Source organism: Hypomesus nipponensis, chromosome 17, assembly GCF_054491055.1.
Source record: "Hypomesus nipponensis isolate SF chromosome 17, ASM5449105v1, whole genome shotgun sequence".
NCBI lineage: Eukaryota > Metazoa > Chordata > Actinopteri > Osmeriformes > Osmeridae > Hypomesus > Hypomesus nipponensis.
The window spans coordinates 4,592,517-4,614,556 of NC_140377.1; the positions used below are offsets into that span (position 1 = coordinate 4,592,517).

The 22,040-nt window shown below is 46.8% G+C and overlaps 1 protein-coding gene across 1 annotated transcript; it reads right to left on the reverse strand.

Annotated features, from left to right (window-relative positions):
* Nucleotides 1-6,323: 6,323 nt before the first annotated feature.
* stk17al (serine/threonine kinase 17a like) lies at nucleotides 6,324-21,818 on the reverse strand. Its single transcript, XM_084678559.1, has 7 exons — nucleotides 21,468-21,818; nucleotides 17,484-17,696; nucleotides 10,467-10,611; nucleotides 9,411-9,537; nucleotides 9,246-9,294; nucleotides 8,814-8,993; nucleotides 6,324-8,049 (listed from the first exon to the last, which is right to left on the reverse strand). Exons 1-7 carry the CDS (start codon nucleotides 21,563-21,565, stop codon nucleotides 7,761-7,763), a joined length of 1,101 nt encoding a protein of 366 aa, XP_084534685.1. The 5' UTR covers nucleotides 21,566-21,818; the 3' UTR covers nucleotides 6,324-7,760.
* Nucleotides 21,819-22,040: the final 222 nt, after the last annotated feature.

Below are 22,040 nucleotides of genomic sequence, written 5' to 3' on the forward strand. Positions count from 1 at the left end.
AGCTTGGCTAGGCTTTTGAGAGGTGCTTTGGATGTCTCTCCAGACTGCTGTCAAGGATGAATGCTCCTTCCTAAGTAAGTGAAATATGAAATGTGTTCTTCAAAATGATTGGCTGTCACAACAGGAAACTAAAAGTACATTTAGTTAAGTTTACATGGAACATTTTCCTTGAAGTTCATTAAGACATATTCCTACTATGGTATCCTCATTGTCTTCAGGACAGATGGAGTGGGATGACTTACCTGCATTATAAGTGAATTTGAGAATGAAAGGTGATATCAGAGGCCTGTTCCAGCACAAATAAAACGACCCCAGAATACTTTGCCACTTCACATACTGATATACAGTTATGTTTTCTACACTGGAATTTTTCTGAAGTAAGCACTTAATAGTCTGACGTTACAGTGACTGATCATGGCAAGGTACTATATGATATAACTACTCCAAACATTATTAAGTAGACAGTTATTTCTGTTCCTGCACAGCGAGAGGTCACTCTGCCCTTTCTGAGCCAGTCAAAGTCAGCATGAAAATGGGAGGCTTTCCTTTCTCTCCCATACTAAACCTGATCTGGTTTTCAAATGAAAGGATGACTATTCAGGGAGAGGGATGGAGGAGGGCTTGCTACCATCGTGCAGGGTAATAGTGGTTGTTGGTGTGTGTCTGAGTTCAGCCTTTATGATTGGTGTTCAGTCCTGGGACCGTTGCTAGGCGACCTCCAAGAAAGACCTCAGGAGGAGAACTCGATGTTCTCCCCTAGGAGAATGTACATTCTATCAACAGTCTCTATCGGACACAACATCCCACAATGTGAAAATAGAAAGAGAACAGTGATTACATTTCCTAAGAGTTCCTCCAAAGCAGGAAAGTTCAATTCGTTTTCAGGTTGTCATTCTGCTGCCTGATTCAAGAGTATTGAAACTGAATAGAAATTATTGATTTTCGGAAAGTCATGTATGCCTTTTGAAGATAGTTCAGGTGATAGTCATCTTAAATTGCAGCAGCCCTGGTGCTATGAGGGTCCTGTTGCAGAGAGATGAGGACAAACACGATAGGTGCCACCTGTTAAACATGTGGCACACTGGCCCAGCTCTGTGGTAAGTAACTAGATTAGAACCTCACAATGTATCCCCCGTTTTATAACACGTTCCGAAACTCAACCCATATTATAAGTTTAATAACAACATTTGGTTGGTGGTTGAGTGTGATAGATGTTTTTTTTTTCCTGCAAGCAGGTGGTGTACTTTTGAACAGGCTGTTCTTGCCTTGCTAAACTCATTAGTCTGATTGGAATGCCACTGCCAAGCCTGCTCCTCAACAGGTCACTTTTTTCCTTCTGCATTCTGAGCCTCGGAATGTCACTGATCCTTTTTCCTTTAGGTCAGGAAACTTGGCAGTGGACATTGAATGTGACATTCCCTGTGACCAGCTCGAAAGGTCATTAATCAGAATCAGAATCAGCATTATTGGAAGGAATTCTGACTCCATCCTATTGTTAGCGTCCTGAAAAAAGTCATTCGAGAGCATAGCTCTCTCTCTGGATCAGAAAACACAGAATGATTAACGACAGTGGGAACATGATGTAGCTATGTTACTTCCTGCTCAAAGTATGACTGACATTCAGGTTGATGTGACTTTTTTTTTTTTTCAAGGACAATGCCATTTTATTCTGTCTTTAGCCAATCAGCGTGGATTTGACACTGCAAATTAATACACTGTTGACTTAAATGATTTAAGAAATATTTTGCTCATGTGGCTTGAGAATGCAAACTTCAGAGTTTGGAGAAGAAAATAAAGTTGAAGTTCAGTTACAGGACTTCCTCATTACATTCCTTTGAAAGTTCTAGTCCTCATTCCTCCCAGCATTGTGAGCAGCCTGTTGTACACAAAGACATGTCATGCCTGAGAGTAAGAGTAATATTCTCGAAACTGTCAGACAGATTGAATGATTATCGAGAGTGCAAGAGGGTTCCTTGATTGACGAGTCCATTAGGTGTGTGGGGCATCCAGGTGAGTGGGGGTCATGGAAAGCTTCTCTTTACTCTGTGGGCTGGGCCTTTTCCTCACAGGCGTGTTATTACTGCCAGGTCTTCAGATAACATTGTTAGTGAAACAGTGTTTCAAGACCTGTCTGGCCTCGCCATTGTTTTCAGATTTCTTTTTTTTTTTTTTTTTTTTTTGCTCACTGATTTGGCCGATTACATCAGGAAACTTCACACAATATGAAAATCTGACACTAATGACGACATTACACACAGGCTTTCCCAAACACACACACACACACACCTCCGTGGGAGACGGTTACATAACAAAAAGAAGGAGGTGGAGGAGGAGGAACGAAGTATCACGAGTGGCAGACACATAAAAGAAGGAATGGCTGCCCATTTCAGCCAATTAAAGTGTCCTGGACTCATGGCAACCTTGAAAGAATTCCTGATTTGTGGAAGCACCCAGAGTTCCTTTGGCCTCAAGAGAAACCACAAGGTTTTAAAGAAAGACTCTCGCTAGACAGAACCAGTAAAGCTGGTCCATCATAGTATCAAAGAGTACATCGCTGTCATCGATCTGCTTCCCACACCAACAGAATGAGTGTAATGTCACCCGACCAGTATCTAATCTCTGATGAAACTGTTATGGCAACAACAACATAAAAACAGTTTATTTTTAGCTTTGATAATTGTATCGTCGGTCCCCATACTGCAGGTACATCGGATACTAGCTGTCTTCCCAAAGAGACACAGGCCATGTCTCCATAGGACAGTGGTTCCCAACCCTGGTCCTCGGGACCCCCTGTCCTGCATGTTTTAGATGTTTCCCTGTTCCAACACACCTGATTCAAATGAATGGGTCGTTATGTAGTTATGCAGAAGCCTGTTAACGACCATTCATTTGAATCAGGTGTGTTGGAACAGGGAAATATCTAAAACGTGCAGGACAGGGGGTACTTGAGGACCAGGGTTGAGAACCACTAATTTAGAAAGCCAGCAGAGACTGAAACTGAAGAAAGAGAGGAGGGAAAAACCTCCAGGGAGCCAAGAGTTTGCGGTGCCCCCTCTCTCTGAGCCCCGCAGGCCAGTGTTTGGGGTTGTGTGTTTGTGTCTATGTGTGTGTGTGTGTGTGTGTGTGTGTGCTTGTGGGTTGTGGGGGGGTGGAGGTTGTCCGTTCCACAACCCCAGAGTTAGGGTAGAGGCAAGGCACTGTTTGTGTTGTGATTGGTTGGAAAGTTGGAAGTTGAAGTCAGAGAACTCCAAACCACCAGGATCTGCAGTTCCTCCCCATCCTGAAACACAGAGATTCTTCCAGAAGTGTGTCTGCTGGTGAGTGAGCACATGTGCGTGGGACCTGTAGTCGAAACCTGAACCTGCAGTATTTTTGTTTCTGTTTGTGAGCTTACCCACACAGAAAAGCAAACGCTGTAAAGATTGAGTTAGCAGTGCCTGTTGTTTTGGTTGGAGCCTGTTCAAAAGTTTTGCATCTCCCTGAGGTCAGCATCAGTCCTGGTCAGCCGTGCCCCGTGTCATGGCAGGATATGGGTGCCACAGCCAGCACCCTCTGACCTAACCGCCACTTATTGTTTAAAAGCTTTTTTGTTGTTCTCAAGCTGTTTCCAGGGACAAAAAAAACACCCAGCTGTGTCTAACCAAAGGCATTCAAGTCTCAGCTAAGAAATGAGAAACACATTACCAGTGGTTAGGGCTGCTTTGCCCTCTTTGAAAACGTTTTTAGTTCGCTCTTCAAAGCGTGACCGGGACACGTGAAAGCAATGATTGAAATATTTCTTCTTGATCTGCACCTATTGGGGGGCACATGATGGCATTTTTCAGTCTTTGAGGAACCATGTTAGCTATTTGAAAGGAGAGTCAAGTGGCTGAACGGTTAGGGAATCGGGCTAGTAATCCAAAGGTTGCCAGTTCGATTCCCGGCTGTGCAAAATGACGTTGTATCCTTGGGCAAGGCACTTCACCCTACTTGCCTCCGGGGGAATGTCCCTGTACTTACTGCAAGTCGCTCTGGATAAGAGCGTCTGCTAAATGACTAAATGTAAATGAAACAAGAATGGGATGGGGCTCGGGTTAAATCTGAGGATCTGTGAGGACTCCCCGTGATGACCTCCACTCCACTGGACTATCCCTGGACAGGTTTCCTCCCAAGCATTCATCACAATAAACTGCCTTTGTAGATAAGAGCATTTTTGTTGGGGGGCATTAACTTTCTGCATCCGGAGGTTTTACGTGATGCAGTATGCACCTTGTAACTTGTTGCTAGAGGTCAAAGCTGGAATGTGACACTAGTTAACTAATTTGGCAAATCCTCCAAGGAGGCCCATACCAGAAACACTCCAAGAATCACTCCAAGTAAAGTTCTGAGCTTTTCACATTTCACATTCCGCTGATGAAAAAAAACAAACATACATTTGGAAATGATGTAACAAGTTCTCAAAAGTGGAGATGGTCCTGAGAGGGGGAGAAGGTGGGTTGTGTGGAAGCAGCGAAGCCTCCCGGCTCTCAAAAGACGAACTGCTTTCTTGATCCTTCTCTTGACTGCTCTGACATGACCGTGGCAGCAGAATAATGAGGCCATAACCAGGAACATAAGCCTGAAGGAATGTCCCCATTATGTAAGGTGTGTGGGAGCAGCTTCTATGAACACTGACAGACAAGGGAGATCTAGAGATAGTGCGATTGAAAGAGACAGAGCAAGGGAACAACGCGGATGTGAGAAGGACAAACAGAGGAAAGTAAGGCAGGAAGACGAGGATGGAGGGAGAGGTGTGCAGTCATGTGAGGAACATTGTATTCCAGTCAAATACAGGTGATACCAGGTTGAGTGTGCGAAAGAGGTGTGTCTTTCACACAGACACTGCTAAAGATAAAACAGCCCTGATGATGTCATGTGCTCTTGTATCTGTCCTTCATTTGCACAGTTCCGAGAATACAAGGCCATGTATTATTCATGATTATAGACTTGACACAGTACACACCATCATTTCCCTAGTGTTTGCCCTATTCAAATCAGATAACCACCTTCAAGCCTTCCAGGCAGTTGACAAACACAATCTACCTTCCATTACGCAACATAGAGATAACCAGTAGGAACACTGGGAGAACCGGAGACTCCCTTGCCCCAACATGAGGTTATGATTCTCTGTTCTGGGTCTCCCGAAAACTGCAGGGGTCACGGTGGGTAGACTCCAGGTGCTGACAGCCATGTCTCAGGTTTAGGATACCTGATTACTTTGGGATGAAACACTTGCTGGCTGATTTCAGCAGCCATCATTTACGGTCCTGGTGGTGTTGACATCTTCCACACGTGTTAGTGGCCAGCTGTTTTGTATCCCCTTTAGATACAAGAGATAATGCAAAGCCCTGGGATCTTTCCTAAATCCTTGTGTAATGAATACCTTTAACATCAAAAGTTACGTAAAGTTATCCAGAAGAATTGTTTCAAGGAAATGCTCATTAAATCACCCAGAGTTCACGCTTAAGTCTCGAGTTAAGACTTAACGTTCATGGCATTCCTGTGCTTGTGTGTGTACGTATATGTTTGTGCGACTGCCTGGGCCTGCATGTGGTGTTGGCCTAGAAGAAAATGGTGCGAGTCGCCAACCGCCCTGACAGTTCACCACCGTGTGACCCAACACAACCTCCCTTTTCAGAGGACAAATGACACGAGGATGAGGAGGAAAGGGGGGGGGAAAGGAAGGGAATGTAGACACAAAATCTTTAGAAAAAATGTTTAATGTTCCTTTGTTCCAAAACAGCAGCATGTCCCTGCTGGAGAGGAGCTGCATGGCGGGGGCTCTGGAGCAGCACGGCCCTGCAGGGTGCACCCTCTCTGCCCCCTCCCTGGAAGGAGCTGGACAGGGGGGGCTCTGGAGCAGCACGGCCCTGCAGGGTGCACCCTCTCTGCCCCCTCCCTGGAAGGAGCTGGACAGGGCCCAGTCCAGCCAGAGGAAGAGCACATTAAAGCAAGAATTCCAAACATGGCCAGGCTATTGTTCAATCTTATTACTGAAGTAAATAAGAGAAGGGATGTGTGTGTGTGTGTGTGTGTGTGTGTGTGTAAGAGAGAGTGTGTGTGTGTAGGAGAGAGAGAGTTGTGTGTTTACCGAGGAGTAAAGTAGGTCTTCATGGGACACTGACATTTTCTATAAAGACCGTCTGGACATTTCTGGATACCAGCTGGTCAGATTGTTTTTTTCTGTTATTTTGAGCATCCGTGGTTCCTCATAACAAACTTCTTAGAAAAGAGACAACACTACTCTGAATGTGTATATACAAAATTAATCTACTGCAATCAAAAGTCAAATGTAAGTCAATGAGTTTGATACAAAATGTATATTTATTCTCTCATTCAATACATTTTTCTAGGCATGCCAACAATATTTATTAATTTTAATGTAGTCCAAATGGACACAAGTGCAAACCTACCTGAAGTTCATTAGTAGAAAACAGGAATGGAAGACAAATAATTACAAAGACCATGTAAAAAAAGAAATATACAGTACAATCTTTGTTTAACGCTTCTTAAAAGAATAGAAAAAATATTTTAGAGATTAATCTTTAACACAACGTACATTTCAGTACTTTTTAAAACAAGAATTTCTCAATAAAAATGTTCTTGTTTCTCACATACGTGGCGTTTTACAAAAAGCTGTCGGGCCTTACTAAGCTGGACCTCTCCTGGTCAGAAAATCATTTAAGCCACCAATCAAGTCAAACATCAAACTGAACCGCTTGTGAAATCACCAGACTCCTCTCTTATGAACGCATCACTATGTTAAGCAGAAGGATATCCATGGCAATATTTCGAATGGCAAATGAATGACAGTATACAGAAGGACAATTTGTGCAACAATAGCAAAATATTCTTACAAAAGTACAGGAAAACCATAAACAAAAACACAGTAGAGGCTACTGTGAGGCACATGGTGGAGGAGTGATGCAACATGGAGTGGACTGAAACTATGTACATTTGTGTCCAAGTCACTTAACTCAACTGTGCTGTACATCTTATCAAGACTTTGGTTTCTTACCATATGTGAAGATCAACAACATAAATTTAACAGAAAGTGCTCGAGATTGTCTTTTAAACTACGACATTGTGGGCATCCTGGTGACTTTGTATATTTGGGAGCCAAAAGTGGTCACACAAAAACACACATAAATAAAACACACATTTGACACTTGTGATTGGGTTCCGTGAGGTCACTCCCCTGACCTAGTGGTATTTTGCTTTCTAAGCAGGGTCCGTCATCGTCCCCTCTGCATCCTTCATCCTGTAAATAACAGGCATCCAGGAAGGCACAGACGAGGTCATCCTGGGAAGGAATCAAACTGGCTCTGCCACCAGTTCACAAGGACTGAAGTCATATCGCGAGGAAAGATCAGAGCCCTGGTTCAAACATCAAGGGGCTGACGCCCATGGCAACCTGGTGATGCCTACCCCCACCATGTCAGGAAGCAGGAAGTCATTCGTCCCTCTGTCCAGCCACACAGGTCAGCGGCTGGGCTGCACATGCAGAGAGTGCACTCGTGTCACTTCAGACAAGCGGCTACCAGCATAGGGTACACACACACACGCACACTCAGGCATGAGTTTAAAGATGGTCAACAGACATCACACACCTACCACAGCAGCAGCAGCATGCATGCATACAGTCACACAGACAGAGCTTATAGCAGGGCCCGGTATCGGACCACACAGGCTCTCACTGTCCATCTATTCAGTCAATGGACGAGGCAGGAGCGCTCCACAGCTCAGCATATGAGTTCCTGCTGGATCTCTGGCCGTGAGGGGAAGTGGGTCTCAGTGAAGGAGAAGGTGTCCCTGCCTGCCTTCAGCTCCCCCTGGCCCGGGCACGTCAGGTACGACGAGCCTCTGGTGTCCAGGTCTGGGCAGGGGGCGGGGCTCTCTGGCTCAGACTCTGATTGGCTCATTTCAGGCTCATCCAATGAGGACACGGGGCTGGTGAGGTGGTGGGGGTGGCTGTGGGAGGTGCCGTTTAGCCAGGGGTGACTGAGGCAGTCCATTGCAGTGGCTCTCTTCCTGTGGACAGAAACACGCAATTGATGAATGGAGGTTCGTAAGACCAGCAGTCTGGAGAGGAACATGTGGAACAGTACAAGGGGAGACTTCATCACTCCGTTCCTCCTCATTCCCCTCCCCGTTCCCCCCTAAGACGCTCTCTTTCCAGCATTCATTTAGAGAAACCACGAAAGGGGATTGCTCTTCCAAAGATTTCCGCCCTAAGGGATTACTCACACAGGAATTTTTCCACTTTTTTTACGCCACTGATAATCTGCAGCAATCAAAGATGGAGATCATGAAGCCAAAGCAGAGAGAGGCTACTGCAAGGCTTCCTGTGCAGAAGCACTTTGTCACAAAGTGACAGGAATGACGTAAACAGCCAAAATGACAGATGTATTCCTTCTCCTTTTGCCAAAGAACGTCAATTATAACAAATGTGATGTGTAAATAAACCTTATTTTACAAGACTCTCTGTTTTCTTAGTCTATAAAGGATTGTTGCCACACACATGGGGCAAATACAGGAAAGAGGATGTGCAGCAAGTCTGGGTGTAATTCACTTCCTCTGTCACATTCCTGACGTAAAAAATAAGCCCAGAGAATCGAGCCTGTAACCCGAGACTTAAGTTTTACTGAGGTCCAAACACAAATCATCACAAATCCAACAGCTCTGGGACATTTTATTCCTTTTTTTGTTTTTTAAACCATGGTCCAAAGCTCGGGTCTATATGTATTTACGTTGCTACAGAGAACGTCAGTGAGAAAGATAAAACCAGTCCTCACCTGGGGTTCTTAATGAGGAGGGACTTGATGAATTCGATGGCCAGCGGGGAGACCCCCTCGAAGGTGTCCTGGGAGTAGTCCACGTTGACCTGGGAGACATTCAGGAAGGTCTCCTGCTTGGTGTCTCCCAGAAAGGGAGACTCCCCCGTCAGCATGACATACGTCAAGACCCCGATACTCCTGAGAGGAGAGATGGGCAGAGGAGAGACAAGAGGAGAGGAGGGAGGGGAGACAAGACGCAAAAGTTAAGACGACAGACTTCAACCATATATTTGTTGTTAAGCTAATTCTGAGAATGAAATGGCAGTTTGGTTTTGTCGTTTTTCAAATAAACTCATGTGGAAGTCGGTAACACATGCACATGGTCGTAACGACAAGAACCACTGCAGGCTCAGTAAGGTGGTGGACCTTGTCCTCTTAGCTCAAACTCACCACATGTCTGTTGCTGTGCTGATGGGTTCATAGCTCAGGATCTCTGGAGCTGTAAAGGACAAACAAAACCTTTCATTAGTCTAGATGAACCCCAGAGTGGTGATGTCAGACGAGGGGTCATCCCAGGGTCATGCCTGCCCTCCAGGGTCTTAAGGGTAAACTCACCAACATACTCCGGGGTGCCCAGAATCTCCCTGACCTCTGTCACACTGTCCATGCGTCTGGAAAGGCCAAAGTCCACGATGCGGATATCCCCCAGAGGCCTGGCGCTGGTCAGCAGGATATTCTGGGGCTGAAGGAGAACATGGAGAGATAAGACTGAATCCTACAACTCATACAGTATCAACAGTATCTGGTTACGTGGTCAGTGTTGACTATCCATTGGGATAAGACTTGAGCCTTATACCCAAGATAAACTCATTCAGCTCCAGACTAACAGCGAGGATTAGCTTCGGTGACATCAATCCCATCGCTGGTCTTTCTCCTGAGCTCGACCCGTGCCCTCAGCCTATTAGATCAGTCCGATTAAAGGTGGGACGCCTCTGATGAACAATTAGATGGGGTCCCTGTAATAGGTCAGATGCTTCTAGAGGCTTAACCCAGGGTTGTGGCGGCTTCCTGCCTGACGCCTCTCACAGGGAGGATTGATCTGCTGGCTGGCGGTGCATGGCTAAGTCATTACATCCTGGGATATTTACTACAGAAGGACAGTGAGGAAAGGGAGGAAGTCACCTAGACGGTCCTCTTCCTCCCCTCTAAACTATCTAGATGAGGAACATCCCTTTGGAACATTAAACATCATTTTACACAGATGCTTGCAGAGAGCTGACATACTCCAAAATTGCGTTTTCCTCCTCATCTTCACTGATAAAGGCTGAGGGCTTAGATGTCTCTACGTCGACAGGCAGACCTATAAGACTGTGGTGTGCCGCTTTTGTTCTGTTTAAATCGCGGAACACTCTGGAAACCAGACACTGACAAGATTCTTTTGTTAAGAGTTCAGGGCTCCCACCAAGGTAAAATACTTTAGTTGATTCAGGACTCGTAAAAGCCAACAGTTCCTAACAAGGCCTTCTTTATTGGCCAGAAATGTCACATCTATTAGAGTGGACAGTTATTGGTCTGCTACACTCCACTGGAGGGGGTCTGCTTGTGTAAGAGGAGACATGTACTGCAGAAAGTCGACTCATCCTAGAAGTCCTACAGGCATGGTCTACTGACCTTCAGGTCCAGGTGCACCACGTTGTTGCAGTGCAGGAAAGCCACACCGTCCAAGATCTGCCTCGCTAGTCTGATGACGTCATTCTCTGTGAAGGCCTCGTCGTTGTCGGCAACACACTGGTTGAAGATCTCCCCGCCCGCAGCACTGAGGAGAGAGAGAGAGAGAGAGAGATTTGAGCCTGACACTCCCAATTCCAAATGGTTTGATCGGTCATGATGAAGCACAATAAACTGTGCAGTACGTCCTGTCGCATTAAATATGATATGTGCGGTAAGGAAGCAACCAAAAACAAGCTACACTCTGACCCTAGTAACCCCACTGTATCACACTACACAGATTCGTTCCTGCTCCTTTTCCAGTTGCGTAAGGAGCCTCTCCTTATTACTGTCCTCTGTGCTTGGGAACAGAGTCCATCCACATCCACACACAGCACGCCTCTTGTCCTGCTCATAAATCTGTATTAGGTGCACCACCTCTCCCACTGGCCCCTGATCTGGGTTTTACAGCTGCAGTTATGAGGGCCCATACTGGCCAGTTCCAGGTCCAGATAAGAAACATTCCAGACCAGCTAACTAGAAACAGGGGGAAGTCACAGGGCAGTATCTCCAACCTATCCATTAAACAGGATAATACTGTCCGAGGAGCTACTATCCCGATAGGAATAGAACAGCAACAAAAGAAAAACCCAAGCTCTGATGCTTTGCAAGTGTAGATGGCATTTTAAACCTGGGCATTGACTACTGAATACTTAAGGAGAAAAGGGGATTAGTGTATGGGGATTTTTGGAACACACAGAAGTGGAAAAGCCAATGACGAAATTAAAAAAGGTGGCTTGTTGTTTCATAGAGGAGAAATGATCGGATCCCTGGCTCGTCAGTCCTGTCATGCTTGTGGAAGAATGCTTACATGCAGGAACATGGGGGATTTGTGTCAGGTGCCTCTCGGTCAGATGAAAGGCCCAAAGCGGACAGTCGCTTGCCCCCAAACCAAAGCCATGTGTGCGGGGGATTTAGTCTGTACGCACATGCTTTTTATCTTTCCAAGAGATCTGTGACCAGGCCCTAGGCATGTCTGTTGCATAACTACCCAACCTCTCCCCCCCCCCCCACACACACACACACCCACACTCAACCAGTCCCGTCCCGTCCCGTCCCCCCCCAGCCTCGCACTCTTTACTGTCCTCAGCTGTGAAAATAGGAACCGTGTTTTTCTGGATGTCCGTCACCAGCCCATATCATCTTCTACGCCTGGGGCGGCAAATACTTGTAGATGAACCTCCCTGCACCCCATAAACGATCCCGCCGCAAATCATGTCCACAGAGGTGCACGAGTGTGGCTCGAAGGACAGGTTGTCAAGAGTCTTATGCATGTTGAAAACGGATTGAATATATACAACGTGTCTATTGGCCCTTTTAATTGACCCTATGAACTCAAATGTATCAATAAGTCCATCTTCCCATCCACAATGTTTCCTGTTTGAGCAATTAAAGGGAGGGGGGGGGGGTGAAATATAGAAGATGTCTTCATAATCCTTTATTGAACTCAAATGAAAGGGGAAGCGATTCAAAGCTTTTACATTTAATAAAAGCCATCTGGTGTAAACGCAGTAAAACCATTTGGACAGAGCTTAGGTAAGATGAGATACAGTACTTCCCTCTTGTGTTTATTTGCTTTCCTCTCTCCTCTGTCGTGGTGGATTAGTGCATACTATATAAGCAGACGGACTGAGTGAAATGGAATGTTTCCGTTTCACTGCAGACAAAAAAAAAAAAAAAAAAAAAGCAAAGAGAAGGCTGCAAGCTGCTTGGAGGAGCTAAAGACAGATGGGCCAACTCTTCTAAATAAGTGGACTTTAGCAGTGTGTGTTTATTTGTGTAGCCTGTAGCATTAGTTTAGCTCTCTAAGAACAGCAATGAGACTGTGGGCAGTTCTTGTTGGCAGACTCCCAAACTGGACGTCTACTGACGTCAACTCGAAGCCAATTACTGATCAACCCCTAGCCCTTACAGTAAGGCCCGGTCTCCTGGCAACCTCAAGTTTGAAAACTAACTTCCCTCTTACATTTTACTGTGCTGTGATAACAAGCCCTACAATAAATGTACTAACCATAAACCAGGTATACAGGACAAAAAAAAAAAAAAAAAAAACTTACAAGGACCAAAAGAAAAATCGAAATGGATCGGACGTGGGGGTTTTAATAGGTTACAAAATATGTCAGAACTCCCCTGTCAAGAAATCAAGAACAACGCCCAGAGGATGAACGCAAACTAAAGGAAAGGTAACACAGCTCGTTCTGTTCAATTAGAAAGAGCTGAGAAAACCAACTGGGACCCCAGCGGCGTTTTAACAGAGTTAACCTCAGGAATGATTCCGTCAGCATCGAAAGATCAAAACTAGTGAGAGTTCCACTAATCCACTTCCACAAGCTCCGAGGTTGCTCTGTGGTTTTGTTTGGCTGGACCGTCCACTGGTTTGGCTGCGATTCGGAAGCGGGCCTGAGAGCCTCTTATCTGAGGTTTCTGCAGAGTTTAGCCCAGGGTCATTGGTTCAGTGCAGTTCTAAGATGAAAATACGTGGGGTTTTTAACACGTCGATTTAGTCCAATCAGACAACTCATATTCACTGGCTGCACGAATACTGAGGCACACAACCACCAAAAAAAGGTGACCTCCAATTAATTTGATCTCCAGGTCATTCAAAATGGGTTGAGATGATGATGGTTCATTTCTCAATAAAGTGGCTGGTCTTGTAGACGGGTCTTTATGTGTGGGTGATGACATGGTCTTGCGCTTCAACAGTCTAAATGGGAACTTTCAGAGATGATGAGAATTCAACGTTTCTCTGCCGTTTCACAAACATGATAAAGGATGTGGTTTTGGCGGCGAGCAGTCGTACGTGTACGTGTGTGAGACAGGCTTGCTGCTTGCATGTGAACAGGCAGGAAATGGAAAACTGGTTAGCTGCGTAGCGAGTAATCCGCCCACGCTGAGGTCGATGCGCTGGCATATCCAGCTCTTTGACAGCTCCCACGGCACCCTTTCAACCAGGTAGAAGGATTTTGAACTTAGCCGCTTTGAGACTTATTTTCATGCATAAGGTCATCGCCTTAAAAGAGCTCTTCAAGCTACATTTGAAGCTCAACTACATCATGAACTGCGTTTACATTTCATCATCAGCCTCAGTGTGGCCCATGGCCCTGACCAGAGCGGTCTGACGGCCAGAGTGAAGCTGGGGAACGGTGTCTGACACGCTGACCTCCTGCTGCGCTTTCTCTGCAGGCAGGCCGGGTTCAACTGCTGGTTCTGCATCCTCTTTCACACTTCAATCAGAGGTCAAATCCAGAACCCCCCTCCTTGTCACAGACCCCTTTGTTCTGTAGTCGCATTCCATGGCTGGGAAAGGAACGGAAAGGGGGGGGGGGGGGTTGTGGAGCTGGTTTATGACCAGGGTCAAAGGAGGACATGGTCTTGGAGTAATTGCCTCGTGTTGTCTGTCTGCGGGGGCAGAGGGGTGATTAGGAAGCTAAAGACTTCCTCCAGGTCCTAATGAGAGCACTCCTCATACGAGGGGTCATGAAGGGCATATGATTACCTTGATATGACTCTGTCACCCTGTCTATCCAGGCTCAGCATGTAGTAGTTGTATTAATTGTAATAGTTGACTAATGCATCGGTGTATTGGAGTATCATTGACAAATGTTGAACTTGTCGTTCAATGTTCTCTTCACATCCGTTGAAGTGATGTCACAAGTGATGTCACTGACTTAACCTCTGTAACCCCTCTGCACATATCTGATCACTACTTTATCAAATTCTCTGTCTCTCTCCCTCCAACTCCTCCTACCTCCCCTCCCCTCGTAACTTTCCGGCGCAACCTCCGCTCCCTATCCCCCTCCCATTTCTCCTCTGTTGTAACATCCTCCATCCCTCCCATTGACGAGTTCTCGTCCTACCCCACTAACACTGCCACCGACACCTTGTTAACCACTTTAACTGCATCACTTGACTCTCTCTGTCCCCTGTCAACCAGGCCTGCTCGATCTTCTCCCTCCTGCCCGTGGCTTACGGATGTTATTCGTGAAAAGCGGTCCACCCTTCGAGCAGCTGAGAGGAGATGGCGCAAGTCCAAAGACGGTCTGGACCTTGATAAGTATCACTCCCTCCTTAAATCCTTCTCTTCTAACATAACTGGTGCTAAAACCCTCTACTTTCTTAACAAAATTAACTCTGCTTCTAACCCCCACAAACTTTTCTCTACCTTCTCCACCCTTCTTAACCCACCTCCCCCACCCCCCCCCTCCACTCTGACAGCAGACGACTTCTCCTCCTTCTTTGAGGAAAAAGTCTCCGACATTAGCAGTCGGTTCCCTAAACCCACCTTTCCTACCCCCTCACCTTTCACGACTGACCCAACTAAATGTCTAAACTCTTTCTCTCCCCTGTCCGAGTCAGAGCTCTCTGACCTCATTCTCTCTCATCGCCCCACCTCCTGCCCCCTTGATCCTGTTCCCTCCCCTCTCTTTCAAACTATCTCCCCCTCTATCATAACTTTTCTGCTCCATGTCCTAAACTCCTCTCTTACCTCTGGCACCTTCCCCTCTGCCTTCAAACAGGCCAGAGTTGTTCCTCTACTCAAAAAACCCTCCCTTAACCCTGCCGTCCTCCAGAACTACAGACCGGTATCACTGCTACCCTTCTTTTCTAAAACAATTGAACGTGCTGTATCTAACCAACTCTCTAACTTTCTCTCTCAGAACAACCTGCTTGACCCCAACCAATCGGGCTTCAAGACCGGCCACTCCACAGAGACTGCCCTCCTTTCAGTCACCACTGCCCTCCAGTCTGCCAGAGCGGCTTCGAGGTCATCCGTCATCATTCTGCTGGACCTTTCTGCAGCGTTTGACACGGTTAACCACCAGATCCTGCTCTACAGACTTGGAGAGATGGGCATCACTGGCACTGCACTCCAGTGGATCTCATCCTACCTCTCGGGAAGATCCTACCAGGTCTCCTGGGGAGGCAAACTGTCAGACCCCCGCCAGCTCTCCACCGGTGTCCCACAGGGCTCCGTCCTTGGACCCCTCCTCTTCTCTCTGTACACCACCTCACTTGGACCAATCATCACCTCCCATGGCTTCTCCTACCACTGCTACGCTGACGACACCCAGCTGTACCTGTCGTTCCCCCCGACCGATCCGGGGATCTCTGCTAGGATTGAGGCCTGCCTCGCAGACATCTCCGCCTGGATGACCAAGCACCACCTCCAGCTGAACCTCGCCAAAACAGAACTTCTCATCATCCCGGCTAAACCCTCCATCTCCCACGACCTGTCAATCACCCTGGGATCTGCGACGGTGACCTCCTCATCCTCTGCCAGGAACCTTGGGGTTACAATGGATGACGAGCTCTCCTTCACGGCCCACATCGCCGCAGTCTCCCGGTCTTGTAGATTCACCCTCTACAACATCCGAAAGATCAGGAGATACCTGTCTGAGCACTCCACCCAGCTGCTAGTCCAAGCACTGGTCCTCTCCAAGTTGGACTACTGCAACTCGCTGCTCGCTGGTCTCCCAGCATGTGCAACCCGCCCTCTTCAGAGGATTCAGAATGCAGCGGCCCGCCTGGTCTACAATCTACCCAGACGCTCCCATGTTACCCCGCTCCTCATCTCCCTCCACTGGCTACCCATCAACGCCCGTATCAGATTCAAGACCCTGGTACTGACCTTCCGAGCAGTGAACGGGACTGCACCCATCTACATCAAGTCTCTCCTGCAACCTTACACCCCCACCCGTCACCTACGGTCTTCTTCAGACAACCGCCTGGTGGTCCCACCGCTCAAGACTGCCCGGTCCCAACACAAGCTCTTCTCCTGCCTGGCGCCCCAATGGTGGAACCAGCTCCCCAGCTCCATCAGGGACACTGACTGTCTCCCCACCTTCAAGAAAAGGCTCAAGACGCACTTGTTCCGGGAGTACAACGGCACTTAAGAATGCATGGCTGGATTTGTTAGTCTCCTCCAGGATCACTACGACTCTTATTGAGTGACTTGTTGCTATTGTAGGTTAGATATAACGAAGTTAAGTCTTGTACTTGCTGTGTAATATTTTACTGTTGATTGTTCTTTTACAGGTACAGTCCTGCACTTTTGTGGTTCATGTTGTTTTATTTTTAACTTGTATAACTACATGCTCTTATGGGTCTTCCCTTTTGGCACTTGTTTAGCTTTTTCACAATGTATGCTTCATGTTTTGGCTGCTTGCAATGTTTGGGACTATCTCGTTGTTATGTTCAGTGACCTATGCTCTTTTGTAAAGCTCTCTCTTGGAAGTCGCTTTGGATAAAAGCGTCTGCTAAATGAATAAATGTAAATGTAAATGTAAATGAGCCCGTCAACAAAACACCCAGAGAGAACTTCCATATAAGGTTGTCAAGTTCATGCAGACATATATTACAGTAAGTGTGTGTGTGTGTGTACACATCCGCAACTGCTGTTGAGGTGAGAAAGTCTGGGCTGACACAGCTGCGTACACAGCAGAAAGTGTACATCCTAGAGGCCTAAAGTGAGTACATCAACCAGGAAGATATTGGTATTCTAGAGAACTGGAAGCTGACATTCGTCAGTCAGCATCCTGTCTACGCAAGAACACGAAATGTTTTCGTTTTTTTTTTACCAATAACCCCTTCTTAACCCCTAAAGGTCTTTAACAGGGACAATCGTATACAGAGTAAAGCAGTTCTGAGCCAGGCCTTTGCACCAGTTTAAAAAGCTGAAAGTATGTAGAAAAAGACCTGCAGAGATGGAAAGATTTCACAACCTCCCCTCCTCCCTCATTAAGAGTCTTATCATTTCATCCCACTTTCCCGGCAGCTCTGCATTGTGGCGGAGCATAAACACACCAGCAAAGTTCCCAAGGTCCTCGAGATAACCATTACCCCCATAGACCCTCTCCCCCCAATCCCTGACGTGAAGGGGGGGGGAAGGAGGAGGAGCAGAGGGGGTGGCCAGAGACTTACCACTCGAGGACGAGGATGATCTCCGAGCTGGTCTCGTACACCTCGTGCAGAGCCACCACGTAGCGGTTGGCTTTGGCCGACTCCAGGACAGCGATCTCGTTGATGATGTCCATGCGGCAGTCTCCGCCCTTCCGCCGCTTCCTCAGGAACTTGGCGGCGTGCTCCTTCCCCGTCGCCTTCTCAATGCACTTCTTCACCACGGCAAACTTTCCCCTGGGAAAGGAACAGAGGGTGGGGGGAGAGAGTGTTAACACGTTGAACTACATTTAGCACCGTTTACGATATCAATTAGTTACCATAATTCAAAGCAAAAATGCAACCACGCTAAGGGGCACAGTAAACCATGGAGCACAAGGGGATCATTAAAAGCAAAGCTCGACAAATCACAGCATATGGGGTGGGCAGAAGAGACTACTAGGAGACCACAGAGGAACTTTGTAGGTGTGTTAAATGCTTCGAAGACATAGTAAAGATGTGGGTGGCATCATTTGAATGAGGGAAACAGCTGGGTCTACTGTTGTCATGCTTCACCAGATAAACAAACTCTCCCCATGTCACACGACAGTTGAGAAAGATATTTCCCTCTCCCTCCTGCACTGAGGAGGGCCCAACAGGCAGTAGATAAGGCTGGCCTGAATGGCCAGGGGAGTGTGTGTGTGTGTGTGTGTGTGTGTGTGTGTGTGTGTGTGTGTGTGTGGTGGTGGTGGGGGTGATAAGACTGATGGGACTCTAAAGGTCAACAAGACCTACAGTCTGAGGTCTGAATACATCAGTTGGGACGGTTTCCTTTCCATACAGACAACATGCCTTCAAATTAGGGAAGACAAATTGTGGCACAACTAGCGTTCCAGAGGACCATGTGAGAATTCCAGCAGGTTTCCATTTGCTGCTGTACTTGATGGATTCAGGAGAGGTGTGGAGGGTCAGCCACGGGTGTGGGCAGGAAATCCGATGTGCAGAATCGTCCCTCTGTGTCCGACCCTCTACAAACACCGGGCGGCCCTCCCAGGGGGATAAAGGAGCCTTGTCCACTTTCCATTCTTACAGTTGACAGCAGCATGGACAAATGGCATTCTACAACGCCTCCACCCAGACCTTTGGCAGGACCTTGTCTCTCCCTAGACAGCCACACAAAGGCCTGCACAGGCTGACCAGCAAACAGGGCAGGACCCTGGGCCAGGACCACCCACCTCACCAGGCCCAGAGAGGCTGAGCAGGGGGTCAGGTCATGGAGACTAACAGCCAGGATGGAGCCCTCGTCGCCCCTGAGAAACGAAACCACAGGGTAACCCTGTTTACCAATGTCACCCTCCTTTCCAAGTGACAACAATCACTGGCACACTATTGAACACAATGCCCTGACACTGCTTTAGAAGACAAACCCCAACAGCTAGTCAGGGCCGGCGGAAGTCAAGTATTCGGGCAGGCAGCGCAGGTAGACACACAATAGCTTCCCCATGGCTCCACTGTTAAAAGCAGGGTCTGTACAGGGCAGAGGCTGAATGAAACAGCTAGCACACAGGACACATCAGCTTGGGGCCACACACTTTCCCACACAGCTTTACTCTCCTGCTCTTTGGACCAAAGCTTCTGCTCCGGGATCGGGAAGCTGGCACAGACAGAACCCCCGGCAAGACTGGTCTTTCCTTGGGTTTACATTCACAGGGTCCCAGTCCCACTAAGGATTGTTCCAGCACATTATGAGAAGTGAAAAAGCAAGGCCGGTCAAAGTCAATGCTTTCTTTCAGAAGCCATTTGTTGTGTTCAGAGCAGCAAGTTCAGTGCCCCTAGGTAATGTGGAGGATGAAGGAAGGAACAGCTCCAGGCAGTGGTGACAAGTAACAGGTGGTCTGTCAACACTGACAGGAGTTCAGAGCTCACTAAACGTGCTCCTGACCTGCTACCTTTCCACAGTCTTGTTTGAAAACCAGCATAGCAGATATGAAGAGATGATGTTTGCAGCTTCTCACAAGAGCAAACTGGATCGGGGAGAACAGTTTAAACCAAACCCTGTCAGACTGTAAAAAAGATGGAGGACATCTTGTGCAAGTCCCATATGACAAAACATCTATGCAGATCTCATTAACACCTCCTTTGAAGTGTGAGCATTTGCAGTATTGCATGTCCTCCAAACTACAAACCCAGAAGAAAGCAGAACTGGAATTTTTCAGAATGAAGTGAACCAGTCACCTACACAGGCCCTGACAGAAAATGATGGTGATGATTTAATTCAGCTATTGGCTTTCCTGTGGGGTCTGTAGTTTGTCATTCTCAAAGCAGTGAGTCATGTCTGAACATCAAAGACAGCTGACTTCCATCAGCTGCTTCTCACCCTCACCCTCACCCCCCCCCCCCCCCCCCCGCGCCCGCATCTCTTTCTGACACAGCCCAATCATGCCAAATCTTAATCTCTGAAATAGTTCCAATGAAGAGTGATCTAACATATCAAACTTCTTGATCATTGTATGGCTTGTTCGGGGTGCCTTTGTGTGTGATGGAGGAGGAGGAGGAGGGGGGGGGGGGGGGTCAGGTTCCGTATTCATACTTGTTATTGAGGAAATGGGGGAACAGAAGGAGGGACCAGGGAGTGTGTGTGTGTGTGTGTGTGTGTGTGTGTGTGTGCGCATACTGACTTTCTAATCTTTACTATCTTGACTATTGGCATCAAGCTCAACTCACATTCCTGCTTCTAATAGGATTTATGAGGTCTAATCTAAGGATGGGCAAGGTAATGCAAGGTGGGGGGTTAGAGGAACTGTCCACACACACAGCTCCCGACCCCCAGGTTTTTCAACAATACAGTATGCCAGTGGCCAATGGCATGTAGTTTACATCTGTGGAAACGGAAACATAAGCAAAGCTGGCTTTTCAATAGAACAACTGTGTGAATTGTGCTGAAGATTCGACAGCCCTGGAATGTAGTCGTGCCCGAGTTCAACTGCATTGTGATGTGGGAAACCCACTAGGACCTGAAGGGAGGGGTTAGACATGTTAATTGGAACATTGCTATTGCCTATCACCCTCACCCCCCAGGACAAAAGAGGCTGATTGGATTTGGTACAGCAGGTTATTTTCCCAGCAAACAAACACCCCTGATGTGATTTTGCTCTGTAGACAGATTCTGGCTCTTGGACCACAGATTTAAAATAACAAGCCTTTGTTATGTTAACTTATCTTCTGGCCAGAGATTTCTGTGATTTCATGAATGTAGGTGAAAGGAAGGAGGAGAGAGCACATTTCAAAACAGTCGTGCAAGTCTTAACTATAGTTGTAGCAAATGCATCGAACAAGTTAAGTCTGTCTCAGGAGATGCTGTGTCACTTTCTGGAAGACAAATCTCTTATCTCTTACTGTACTGGGCAATGAATACTGTGCCACAGAGGAACAATCAGATAAAGATACACTGCTTGAGGCAGTGATGGATTCCACAGGGAGAAACTGCACGTCCATTAGAGCACAAAAAAAGAAAAACGCCAACAGCCAGTGTGAATTTATCGCAAGTCTTTTGAGCCAAGACCAGCAGCGTTTCACCAATAAAGAACCAAAAACGTCTTCATATATCAACTCGTGTCTGCAGGCACTGTTAAATCCCAAACCGGTAAGGACGCACAGGTGCGGAACAACTAAGTCTGTACGCAACATTTGGATCTTAATTCAATAAATTTACAAAGACCTGGGAAGTTACGTAGGACTCAGACTTTTGGGAAATAAATCACTCAAATATTCAAACAAATAAACAAACCTGCCAAATTATTCACACTGTATAAAGACCAACGCGATCTCGAGTTTCCCCAGAGGATTCCGATGGCAGTGCCAGCCCCGCTCATCCGATAATGTTCAATTAATACCCTTTGCACGTTCAGTAATTTCACTTATTAAGGCAGATTTTGTCTAAATTTCCATTACATGCATGACATGCAGCAAGCGTATATGAACAGACTGCAATGGCAAGGTTCTCGGTTTCTTTGGAAAGTGTATCCTTACCTGCCCAATTCTTTGCCAAGAAGCTCATAATTGCTTGTGAAAGATTCGGTCCTTATTCTGGTGTGGATTTTTGTCACCATGCCGTTCTTGTTCATCATGTTTCAATTTGGCAACGCAATCCGCTTGAAAATGATTTATTTCTAGGTATAGACTTTCAAGTCGATCTTATTTAAGATATCCAAGTCAATTGCATGATAATAGTACAGAGGAACCCTAAACTGGCACAGATCTTAGGAAGTCCACAGAACTCTAAGCTTCCTCAGAACTCTAAGCTCTCGCTATATCCCAACAATTATATCACAGAGGGTAGAAGCTCTCGGAAAAGAACAGGCGACTGCTCAAAGACATGAGGTGAATGTTTGTGCGCTTACAGACATTCCTGACAATAAACTACTCTAGAGGCCAGCCCTCTGACGCTGTGTCTGAAAGCCAATGGTAATTGAGACGCTGGGGATGAGAGCCAATCATAATTAAGTGTAGCTAAAAGAGGAGGGTTTAAATAAGTGCTGAAGTTAACGTACAGTGTTCTTGATACTTCCCTCTCCTCCCAAGAGCTACTGTCACAAACTTGTA

What these genes read in the sequence shown, in the direction of transcription:
- stk17al (XM_084678559.1), bottom strand. Translation starts at nt 21,565, where the DNA reads ATGATGAACAAGAACGGCATGGTGACAAAAATCCACACCAGAATAAGG. An exon ending in CTTGGCAAAGAATTGGGCAG is followed by an intron (nt 17,697 to 21,467) that starts GTAAGGATACAC and finishes TTCCTTTCCCAG; the next exon opens with GGGAAAGTTTGCCGTGGTGA. An exon ending in ATCATCCTCGTCCTCGAGTG is followed by an intron (nt 10,612 to 17,483) that starts GTAAGTCTCTGG and finishes CTCTCTCCTCAG; the next exon opens with TGCTGCGGGCGGGGAGATCT.